The sequence below is a fragment of the Protomyctophum bolini genome (assembly GCF_963924005.1).
Source record: "Protomyctophum bolini genome assembly, chromosome: 13".
Taxonomy (NCBI): Eukaryota; Metazoa; Chordata; class Actinopteri; order Myctophiformes; family Myctophidae; genus Protomyctophum; species Protomyctophum bolini.
In genome coordinates, this window is record NC_137874.1 from 6,327,594 (window position 1) to 6,340,499 (window position 12,906).

Here is a 12,906-nt window from a genome sequence, read left to right on the forward strand (position 1 = left end):
TAGACACAGTAACCACAGTAACCGTGCTGAGATGGACTCATGCTACACACATAGTCAAGTGTCGGAGCGGTTAGCACCACTCAAAGAACATTCACATTTGCCTTGAGAAGTCCCGACAACCTTCCGTGGCAAGAAATCACTGTCCAGCCGGTATATGAAGCGAATTATTCTGCACATTACCAATACGGTAACACTGTAAACAGTACTGGTATAACGCTATAGGGCTGTTACTGCCGTTTTCCTCTCACATCCTATGGCAGATCCAGCATATTATTATCCTCCAGGGCCACCTGAGTCCTGTCGTAAACGTCTCTGATGGCCTTCACCACCTTGCCGAGCAGCGCGCCGAACTCCTCCTGGTCCTGCACGCACACGAGCCTGAAGAAGAAGGCCCGCTCCGGCATGGCGATGAAGGCGAGCTCGGCGCCCTTGCGGACGAGCCACGTGTGGTGCTTGGCGAGGGTGCCTTGGTAGGCCTCGCGGCAGAGGTCCGAGGGGCTCCGGAGCCGGGCCCCCGTGGCGGCCGGGGTCTCGGCGAGCTTCTCCAGGAAGCTCTCCAGCCACACGAGAGCGCGGTGCAGACGGAGGAGAGTGCGGCACCCGGACTCCGTGAAGCGCTGGAAGTTCACCAGCCCCTGGCCGACTTCGGTTTGGATCATGCTGCGCACCGACTGGTAGTCGTCGACCTCCGCGGCGACGCTCAGTGAGTTAACCGCGTCCTTGTCGTCGGGCCCGAACTCTGAGTCTGCGGGGCTCCGCTTTGACATCAAGGCCAGCTGGCGGATGATGTTGGTTTTGGTTTTTATCTCGTTAGATATCAGTCCGACCATTGGACCCAGAGCCTCCATGAACCTGCAAGGGCAGAAGCCAAAGCCATCAGGGGTCGGTAAATAGGTTTAACCCATTTAGGGCATGAGGTCGATTAAAACACCCATTTGAAAATATGTTGTACCCCCAGGGACCCCCCCCCCCCCCCCGTTCAAAACGTGCGCTCTGAATTCTGAAAGAATATATATTCAAAGATTTTCACGATTTTTCAAAAATAGCAGATCTACAATCTCGTAGCGCGGCACTCTGCGCGCGCGCGCGCGCGCGCGCGTGTGTGTGTGTGTGTGTAAACAGGTGCAGCGTGCAGGCCACATTCTTAATTAAATGCACTTCAAGAATGTGAACAGCATTTTATCTGGACACAAACAGTCATACTCCCTTTCGAACAGAGATAAACAATAGAAGCTCAAGGTCTGCTCTTAGATATGGGGAGAAACAATGTGAAACACCTAGCTGCCTTTTATCAACATGGATACAAATATTCTTCAAAGTGGAGGTAGATTCTCTTTTTGGACAATATAGCCTACTGTATATGTGATGGGACAGTCCACATACTGTAAATTATTTACAAAATAAAAAGAACATTTTATCTGGACACCGTCATACTCTGTTTCGAACAGAGATAAAGTAGCTCTTTCATTGTAGAGGCTCAAGGTCTCCACAGATATGGTGAGAAACAACATGATTTACAAAATAATTTACCGGGCCAGATATTATTGCCGGCTATTGCGGGAATAATAATAAAAAGGTATGCCTGTACATTTTGTACCAGGAATGAAATAGTATTAAGTAGCCATGAGGCCCATAGGGCAGGAGCCTATCTCCTGTTTCTGTAGCGTGAGGCAGCTTGATGTACAAGTACACCCCCGGACATGGTGCTAGTATGTCGCAGGGACTTAACCCCAATCCAACCCTTGATGTCATTGCCGAGTGCCAAGCAGAGCCCCATTTGTAGAGTCTTTGGTATGGATCGAACCCCGACCTCCCAGTCCCAGGGCGGACACTATAACCACAATGTCACGGTAGGCTACGCTCCTCTGCCCTTGGACTTTGTCTGTGTTTTGGGACTTTTACTTGTATTCTGTACCTTATTTTATAACGTTCTGTGATTTCCTGTCTGCCTTGTTTGCTGTCTCCTGCCTTGTCTCACCTCTCTGTATTAGTGTAACCCTAGCCACCTGTGTTCTGTTGTCTGTTAGCCTATCCCAGTGTTGATTGTGTGTTTCAGTTCACCTGTGTCTAGTTAGTCTTTGTCTATAAATATGCCCCAGTGTTTTCAGTTCCTTGTCAGTTCCTCGTTGTAAGTGATGTGGTTATTTTCCTTGTTTAGTCCTAGTTTCTGTATTTCCAAGTATTTCTAGTCTTTGAGTATCTTGTTTGATTGATTGAAGTATTTATTAACAGTTTGCAGAATTACAGTACATTTCAAGCACAACTCAATACAAAAACTGTCAACTGTGAGTAAAGCATTACGCTTGTTTACAAGAGGCTCCACCAAGTCCACCATGTTCAATTCATGGTTTCCCCAGTGTGGGTTTTTGTAATTAAAGACCCTTGCATCCTCACTGCTCTGCCTGCACCTGCATGAGTCCTAGCTTGCAGTGTGTCTAACTTGAAGATGTGCTATATTTTTTGGTGCACAACACGGCATTCAATGAAGTATAAAACGGGCATTATAAACCCACAATGCAATTCACTCAAGTTGGATTTTGTTTTGAATAAACGAGTGTGTCTTGCCTTTAAGGCAATTCTAAGCAATGTTGGTATTTCTGTCCGCTTTAGAAAAGCCTGCAACTACTTTATTGTCATCCTGTGTACATGTGCTTTTATTTTGAAGAAATCAGTATATAATGAGTCACTTCCTGTGAGCACCATCTTTGACGCAGCAGTGCAGAGAGTAAACACACACTGTTCAGAGCTGTAAGCCTAAGAAAAGAAAACATCTACCTACCAACTTGGAAGCTTTTGAGAGGCAATGCTGTAAGTTGCAGTTGATGTTAGATATGCTAACTTTCTGTACAATTTTGTGGTATTTTGTTATGTTTATTTTGTATTTGGAAACGTTTTTGACAATGTTTACTGTTGTCTGCAGAACATAACATAGCCTAGCCTCAGGTGTATGTCATCCTACTAATCAACACTGATAAGTGTAACTATGTGGTTTAGCTAGTGTGTGTATGATTGTTAATTACTTGGGTTTATTTAGTTGTGAAATTATTGGAATGCTGTCAATTAAGAACAACTCTGAATGTATTGTTTTATAATTTTTTCAGTTTTCACCGCTTTGTCATGAAGTAAACAGTCAATTCCACCTTCGACTCTGTCTTCATTGGCTGCGGTTTATCTTGATGTTAAGTGGCAGTCCCATACACTGCCATAGAACATTACAGAGTGAATGAATTCATGAATGAATTACATTACATTACATTTTTCGGGCCCTTTCTGCCTCATTCTATAGTGAGCTTACTTGACGAGCTCGTCCCAGCTGGCGAGATATGGCTGCAGCAGCACATCCGAGGGAGCTTCCTGTGCGTCCAGCAGGTGGGCGTGTAGCAGTGACACCTGGAAGTTCTGACCGGGACAATGTTGCAAGGCCAGCGACTCATCGTCCACGCCGCCACTCTCGTTGCTGTTGGACAGATGGTGGGGCTCGTGGAGCTGGAGGCGGGGCATGGGGATGACAAGGTACACGCACACACACACGGGCATACACACACACACACACACGCACACACAGAGAGAGAGAGAGAGATGCATGGGTGACAGGAAATGCATTGGATTCACTTAATCTAGTAAATCAGACTTTGAAATATGACTTTATCATGAATGGCTTTATAATTTTCTTGTTAACTTACCTTGTTAAGCTGATTATAGCTTTTCATACAAGAATCCCAGTGGTAGTCCAAACCTCCCTCTGCGATTTAACATGAATGAGAGAGAGAGAAAGAGAGAGAGAGAGAGAGAGAGAGAGAGAGAGAGAGAGAGCAATGCAAATTCATTATTTTATAAAGAAACAAATCTAAAGAGACTTAAAAGAAAAGAAAACGCTATGGACATAAAATAATCCTCTATGTGGTTTGCTCTTTGGGATGCAATAATCATTACATTACAGTACAGTAGATTATGATGTTATTCTTACAGAACTTTTGCTATCAATGCTGTCGGGGGGGGGGGGGGGGGGGGGGACCTTGTATATCCAAAACCAGAAATGGAAACAAACAAAAAACCTATGTTGCAATAAATTCAATGTATTGAATTATGCCCTGATGAAGACCGTATAGGTCGAAACATGTCGCTTGAATAAAGTTTTCCTCCTTTTTAACATCACGTGTGCCCGGATCTCCGCTTTGTTCTAAATTCAATGTATTATTTAGTTCTTATTAATACTTTTCATTGGTTAGATAGTTATGAAATCCACAGACAGACAGACACAACCACTTCCAACCTCGAATACCTATTTTGGTCATTATATATAGACAATTAAGCTTTTCAAGTAGTACCAAAAAAAAGGCCTATTTTTGCATGACACTGTCATACAACAAAATATGGAGATACAGGTTTTCTGCCCAACAGTGACGAGATGATGAAATAAGGTCATAATGTCAAAGATAATTTTGATTGATCGATTGATTTAAGTTTTCTTTTAAGTGGAATGCTTCCAAGGAAGCCCCAGCAGGACACTTACAAAAAAGGATGTGGATTCTGCACAAATACTCCTTTGGCCAACCGTGGCATTCCTAGTAGCACCACAGAGTGATTTAGTGCCAGGCAGGACGAAGTGCAAAAAGGTTTAAAATGATCCTGGTAATAGCATACCCAAAGTCTTGTGAAATGTGTGGTTTCCAGACTCCAGCGAATTCATTGTTAATCACAATACGTTGTGAGTAGAACAACATGACTTTTCTATGGTTATTAGGGAAACAATACCCTTCATAATACAATTATACCATCTCTAGAGATATACACACTTCTATATGTTTTTTTTGTCTTTCTTGTCCCGTCTATATCGTAACAGACGGTATGCGCGTGACATCATCATACCCGGAAGTTATGCAGGAACGACTACTGAGTGGCAAAAAAACTAATTTTCTGGCCTTGACAGCCCACACATTCAAACAGAAAGGTCCGATCTGATTGCATTAAACGACATTAAACTCACTTTGCCACGTCACTTTGCCACTCGATTTCCCATTCACTTTATGCATGCGCATACTCTCTATTTGTATTATTATGGACCTATGGGGCTGGAGATTGGAGACGCAACGTGGGCTTCATTTCTCAATTAACCAGCCAGCATACAAGGCTGGGAGAAGCTCCTTTTTAATCCATCACCTCCATATGCCGGACCTTTTTTGTAGCTATAGCGTTCATTCCACTTTGCTGTGTGTGTGTGTGTGTGTGTGTGTGTGTGTGTGTGTGTGTGTGTGTGTGTGTAGGCTGTGCACATGCTTACGGTAGCTCTAATACCGTTTAACTTTAAAGAAGAATTCCATGCTAGAAGGCTTTCTTACCTTTATTTGTAGTTGTTACGTCCCCACCAAAGAGGTCCAGGTGTTATTTTGTGCAAAAGTGCATTATTGGCTATTTCCCCTAATATAAGCCCTCAATGGGGGTTGGGTTTTTGTGCTAATTCGCTTATTTCCATCGAAATAAGTAGTAAAGTGTGCCGCTTGGGATACTATTTACATTATGAAGAGAGGATAGTTTTTGAGAGATGGAAATAAGTGAATTAGCACAACACCCCAATGTCCATGCATTCAATGCAATGCAATTCAATTCATTGAGGGCTTATGGTAGAGGAAATAGCCAATAATGCGCTTTTGCACAAAATGACACCTGGACCTCTTTGGTGGGGACGTAACAACTACAAAGAAAGGTAAGAAAGCCTTCTAGCATGGAATTCTTAAAGTAAGGTAGAAACAAAAATCAAACTCTAAGAAAAAAAAACAATCGCACATACAGCGTAAAGTCCATGTGTGTGGAGGGAACAATTAACAATGTATAAAAGAAAAGATAAGTAAAGAAAAGGGGACCACAAAGGAAACGTATCCATGAGCCAAGATTTTGTTTTTAAATACTTAACCCCTTTATACTTGGTAAACTGGACCAAGTCTGCTCTTTTCCCCCCATCTATACAAAACCCCTCGTTGCAAATGTTCCCCCTCAGAACAGGGATGCTATAGGGTTCAAGTGGTTCAACATTCGCATAAGCTTGGGAGGTACTTGGGTTGTCTTGAGTTGTCCCTGTTTCTGTTTCCATGGATCATGGGACATTCCTTGTGACAGATAATCCTCTGCCTCACTATTCCAATATATCAAAAATGTCTTTGAATATCTTCTTTCATAAATGACTGACTGTTGTAACATCTATGCACATTGCACAAGCTTGACCCACATCCCAGTAAAGTATCTGTACATAATCGTATATACTTCAATGGTGTAAAGCCATATAGATACGCATGTGTTTCTGACACAGTGTTTACTGTATCTTCCTTTATGAAGATACGCTATCTATCTACTCTTCGCCTATCTTGCCTAGACTTCTGCATCAGTCACGATGACATAACATATCTTACGGACACGTAAGATGGCTTGTGCAAATGCATACTGTATATATTCTCTGCGTGTGTTCAATAAATAACATTTCGGAGAATGCGTACGTATAGCCTATACTTTAATAATATCTTAATGCCAGATGCTGACACAGAAGGCCACATGTGACCTCGGTTGACCATCTCAAGCACTGGGTGTACGTACACGGTATGATGGCTATATAAATACACTTTATTTAACCAGTGGGGTTTGCTATCTTTTGGCAACCAGATAATGGCTCTGGCCTAGGATGTACATAGTGCATGTTGATAGCCCCGACTAGCAATGTAATCTATGGCTGAAATCACACAAGTGGAGCTGTAGTGTAGTTCACCATCGCCAACACCGGCACTACTGCAGGGCCTGCATTTCTATAGGCTAGTTCCAAGTCAACACAAGCAAAGTCACTGCTGAATCGACACACACGTGTGCGCGCACACACACACACACACACACACACACACACACACACACACACACACACACACTACAAAACAATAGGACATGGACATCCGTATAAAAGTGAAAAAAGGGAGTACCACCATGCTTGATTCTGCAGTACGATCACCATGCATGTGACACATTCCTGACCTAAAGCCTATACATTCCAAACAAGGGAGGCTTGTGTGGATTATTAGTATCATAAAGCCTCTCACACACACACACACACACACACACACACACACACACACACACACACACACACACACACACACACACACACACACACAGAGAGAGAGAGAAGAGTTTTTTTTGGCAAGAAGTTGAATACTCACGGAGCCACAATGAGCCAAGGAACAGCAGTAGAACTATGATGGCTACCACAGCCTTGCTCTTTACCCCCATGCTGAAGCCCAGTCCTTTTTCCTCCTGTCTTATGTCAGCCAGCTTTGTATCTGTTGATCCCACTGTGTTTTCACATGAATCCTTGTCTCCCCCCCCCCCCCCCCACCTCGCCTCGCACCGGTCAATATCACCACAATCACTCGTCTATTGGTCCCCCTGCTTTCAACCCCCCTCCTAGTCCCCTCAAGTCATTCATACCCCCTCCCCAAAACCTCATCTAAAAAGTCGCTCTCCTCCCCTGCACCACCACCACCATGCTTCTGATTCAAGGAGCCAATGACGGGGTCGGTAGTATAGCGCTATCAATCCTTTACTTCTTTTTTCCCAATCGCTGTTTAATATAGTCTCTATCTCTCTCTCTCTCTCTCTCTCTCTCTCTCTCTCTTGCCAGTCTGTCACTTGCTTCTGTCGGTTCCCCCTGCTCCGTCTTCCCAAACTTTTTTCCGAATTGCCACTCTTGCTGCTATGTTGCTCAATGTGAGAGAGTCCAGAGATCAGCAGTGTTCAGTGGCTGATAAAAACAAGTCTTTGCAGCACGTCCGCCAGTAACCCTGTTCACACACAAACCCATCTCTTCTATATACAGTATGAGTTATACTCCTGTCTGGCTCAAGTAAACACTGGACCTGTGCTCCCTCCTCCCACAGTCCCTCCCTTCTCTGACTCACTCACTCACTCACTCACTCACTCACTCACTCACCATCACCAAACCCCACAACCCTAACCCTAACACCTATATCTGACGCTAAATTCCTCAAGTTATTGAGGCGTTTGAGAGCATAAAAGGAGATATCTTAAACCAAACGGAAGCTGTAAAATCATCCTGTATTTCAACTAGATTAAATTAATGACCCGCTTTCTGTCACACACATCATGTTTGTCATCCATGTCACGAGCCAAAGTGACAAAGTCACGGCGATCTAAACTATTTAAAAGTGGTCCAGAGGAAAAACACACTGCCTCCATTCTCTACTTCAGACACAGAGATGTGATCTGAAAATTAAGACCAAGTGAACCATGCATGCCCCTCTCAAGTCATGGCTGTGACGGTTCAAGGATCAAAGATGACAGCTGTTTTACCTCCGTTTAATAAACATCACGGTAATATACATATAACAAACCTATTTCTCCCTTCTTTTTTTTTTGTGTGGCTATCGTGCTTTCGTTTCCTAATATAGGAGTTTGCCTGTGTGGCAAAGTCCTGGCAAAAATGTGTCTGCCAGCCCCAGACCATCAGTCTAAAGTCTGAAGTTTGCTAAGGCTGAAAGAATGACGTGGAGAATAAAAGGGTGTTCCTCTATCGGACATTATCATGTCCAATAGAGTTTACTGCCAGCCAGGGCTGTGGGGGAGGGGAAGAGACATTGAACCCAACACTCCGTCTGGACATGTGCTCACCATGAGAGATCCAACAATGGCCATTCTCTCGGCGCGGGAAAATGAAAGCAAGGGAATTCATTAGGAAAGGAGGGGCTGGTCATGAGGCTCTTATTCAGTGCAACCAATGGACGGCATGCATTTAGAAAATAGGCAGTGTGTGGCTGAGCTGGGGAGAGATAGATGGGAACCTTGTGAAAACATGTGACACTTTTTGGAATACTTGAAATGTCTGGCCCCAACAAAGCTCTATGAACTCCAACCCCACAAAAATAAAACTCTATGAACCCAAACCCTGTTTTTAATCCCTTAACGATATAAGAACGGGTTGAAGTCGGTGTCACATAAACCAAATCATGTTAAAACCATTGACATTTTGTATAGTGTATGGTATAATTTAAGCAGCAAATCGTTCTCGAATATACAGTGCTGTACATAGCGGCATGCATTTGGCAGTCCTGAGAAGAAGTAGCCTTACTACCGCCAATTTTAAGTGAAACAGTTAGCTTCATGTATTGCACAATGAGATTAATGTGGTAATGCTGGTCAAATGTGTATTACAAGTGAAAGTTGTAAAACATTTAAAAGTCTTATCTCTTGCTGTCAGCGGCAGCAGCACGCACAGTGGTTCCCACACTTTTCCATGCCAAGCCTCCCTATTGTGAAATGCTTGTAGATAACCGTAGGCTATTTGCCACTATTTATTTATTGGAGTTTTGACAATAATGACGTGCACAAACAATTAGGGATGCCATGTTAGCGTGGTTAAACAATAATTATATGAATTGTACTATACCGTACCTACTGTTAAAGGACCACTTCACCACTTTGCAACCTGCCTTCATGTAATTGGTCCTCACTAATGTTCACGATAAAATACCACGATTTCTTTCTACTCGGTCTGTGTCTCATAGGAGGGCTGTGGACAGTTCAGAAACCCGTCCACGTGTGACATCATCAAATGGGAATCCAAGCTAATAGAAACGGCAGGCTTTCTATTCCTGAAAAGTTGCAATGCAAAAATGGAAATCTAAATATTCTTTTCCAAAAAAATCTTGTTTAAAAAAAAATCTGCCTAATGATGATGTCACTGGTGGACGGGTTTCTGAACTGTCCACAGCCCTCCTATGACACAGACCGAGTATTTTGGTATTTTATCATAAACATTACATTAGTGAGGACCAATTATATGAAGATAGGTTGAAAAGTGGCGACGTGGTCCTTTAACAATGGCGTTAATAAAGTATTCAATCAATCCGATTTTTTTTTAATGTGAATTGATTATAGTCATTTTATTTTTGACTCTCCTTTGCAATCCTCCCCCGGCTCACACTGACTGCCCCCACATTGAAAACCTGTGTTGTAGCACACAGCGTGGCTCACCCTGAAGGTCAATGGAACAGTTAGCACTTCAATGGAACGGTTAGTCCATTTGGAGTGTAACCACGTCAATGGAACAGTTAGTCCATTTGGAGTGTAACCACTTCAATGGAACAGTTAGTCCATTTGGAGAGTAACCACTTCAATGGAACAGTTGGTCCATTTGGAGTGTAACCACTTCAATGGAACAGTTGGTCCATTTGGAGTGTAACCACTTCAATGGAACAGTTAGACCAACTGGAGTGTAACCAGTTCAAACACCTGCACCCGCTGGCAATTAAACTCTGGGAAATCGAACGAGGTATGCCTTTCACTATACAACATTCATTGAGGCAACCTCAAGAGAGGCATTCAGTCTCCTTTACTTCAATGTAGCTGCGCTATAGAGGAGTGTGGTAGTAGGCCTATACCGGTATAAGCTCCCTGGAGTGAACGTGTCGGTGTCCAACTGTATTTGTGAAGCGGGGCGTTGCTACTAACAAAACAATGTCCAGAGACTCTCTCTAAATGATTCATGGTTGATAAAAGAGATATCCAGCTGCTTTGAACGTGTGCTCGTGAATTTTGAATGCATTAGTGGACTAAGAAAGTATTTTCTATAGCTGGACAACAATCTGTACATTTTAAGAACATGTGAACATGTGACAAAACATGGCCAGAAGGTAGTGATAATTGAGTAACAATTGACAACAATAACTGTGTAACATTCTGTCCGGGAGGCATAGATTATGTTTTCGCCCCCTAGTCAGTCTGTCTGTGTGTGTGTGTGTTGATGAAGAACGAATCACTGCTGGAACGATTACCGTGAAAATGTGCACACATTTTCAATGTCGGCACCATAACGGGCCACTTCACGCTTTGGCCATGTATTACTATTGCAATCTTACCCCCATGATGCAACTCCCTATAGAGGGAGAGCCCATTCCCAGTCACAGCTTCCTTGTGTTCTGATGGTTGTAACCCATGACTCGTCTCGCATATTAGCCAGACCCTTTCACAGCTCCGCCTATACCTCCGCCTCTTCTCAGGCCGAGTAGGCGGAGCTGAGAAGGGTCTGGCATAATTATGCGAGAGAGACTACTACCCCATGACTGACAGGACCTTGGGTAGAAGATGAGCAGGCCTGGTGGAGATCTGTGCTCCGAGGAGTACACTTTGAATGTTTGGTGTAGAAATATAATTATCTAAAACTCTTTTTCTTGGGGTTTTGGCCCTGCTGGAAAGTGTCCCTGGAGCCGAATACTTGGCTGAGGCAGCTACAGCGGGTATTATGCATGTCTGATTTACATATGGACGGACTCGGCAGGCCGATTAACTTCTTGGACGCCCGTTCCCACAAGGGGGCGGTATAGGTGCCGCGGCCCGCGTGCCAGCTAAATGTGCAAGATGAGCAAAAAGAAGAGCGGATCTTGTTGTTCTGTCTAAAACTAAAGTGGTCTACTGAGGCCCACACAGAGGCCTGCTACTAGCGATGTGATCACTGTTTAGCGGGAGCTCTAATCAATGTTTTATTAGGCTTCGATCATGGTACAAGACGGCGTGCACGCGTGCACAATGGGATTTGGGCTGTTTCTTACAGGGGTGCAAGCGGTAGCGATGAATTGTTAAATTAATCTCGGAATCTCGGTCTTGGCTAGAAAGGAGTTCATTGGCTTTAGGTGTGAATTTAATTACCCGCTACTTTTGAGTTAAACATTAGCTCGTCCATTATGACTAAATACATTTAGAACTATTAAATGGAAATAAAATGCATTATTTGAATCTGCAATGTGTAACTTTTGTGCCCTACTCAGGAGGATTCTAATAAGAGAATGCATTTCTTCCACTCATCCAAAAGGGGAGATATATTTATAATATACCGGTAGTACTACTGGTCAACCAGTAGGTGTCCTTCCCGACACCAGGGTCTACATTTCTCAATGAATGAGAAATGAGACCACCTACAACTACAGGACGGGAACCCCTTTTGGTGTTTTAAGCATTATGTTATGAAAAATAGCCGATGTACAAGCTCATAGCGCGGCACCGAGTACGGCGCTACGAGCTTGTAGATCTGCTATTTTTGAAAAATCGTGAAAATGAGCCTCAAATCTTTGAATATATATTGTTACAGAGCATTTTTAACTCAAATCTTTGCTTCTGGGGGGGGGGGGGGGGGGGGTCCCTGCAACTACATATTTTTAGATGGGGATCGGCGGCCAATTACATTTATTTTTGGGGTCCTTGACATGAAATATTGAGTATACATAAACATAAGGTTTTTCACAAAACTGTCAGGATTTAGAAGACATTTTTCAAATTTTGGAGGCCTAAATGGATTAACATTACAAAATAATGTTTTATTAATTAAAATAAAGTTACAGATTGCACCTTTAACCTACATACAGGAATGGGAGGTGACAGCTTTAATCTAGGGTTATACAGTGCAAAATAATCCACAAAATAAAGATTACAATGAATAAAAACAATGTTATCCAACGGTTTGCACTTGGAAAATCTTGCGGGCAAAGGTCTGCAAAGGCTTCAAGGTGGTAATTTAGATAAGATGCTCTTTGACATGTCATGACGACCTTTATATTGATTTGAGTGATTATTTACGGAAAAACATTTTCTCTGTTTTTTATGGTGTGTGCATATTATACGCTATCCTGGTTTCAAGCATTTAAGGGTTAACCAGGTAACATCACTTCTTTATAAAGGAAGCAAAATTATTATTTAATGCATTATAATAATTAGATTCGAACTTTTCAATATTTCAAAATGTGTTTTTAAATTTTAAGCACACAGATGTTTCTGATCAATTGACAGTGCTCAAAGTACAGTACATACAGCACAATGCACAAGACACACTTCTAGAGTCCAACACAGTGACTGATTTTTATT

At 42.9% G+C, this 12,906-nt stretch overlaps 1 protein-coding gene across 1 annotated transcript; it reads right to left on the reverse strand.

Annotated features, from left to right (window-relative positions):
* Nucleotides 1-220: 220 nt before the first annotated feature.
* On the reverse strand, nucleotides 221-7,266 carry gltpd2b (glycolipid transfer protein domain containing 2b; the record flags this gene model as incomplete). The annotated part of the gene is made up of 4 exons (XM_080780477.1): nucleotides 221-852; nucleotides 3,296-3,486; nucleotides 3,684-3,742; nucleotides 7,197-7,266. The coding sequence occupies 4 exons, from the start codon at nucleotides 7,264-7,266 to the stop codon at nucleotides 252-254; spliced, it is 921 nt and encodes a 306-aa protein (XP_080636603.1). The 3' UTR covers nucleotides 221-251.
* Nucleotides 7,267-12,906: the final 5,640 nt, after the last annotated feature.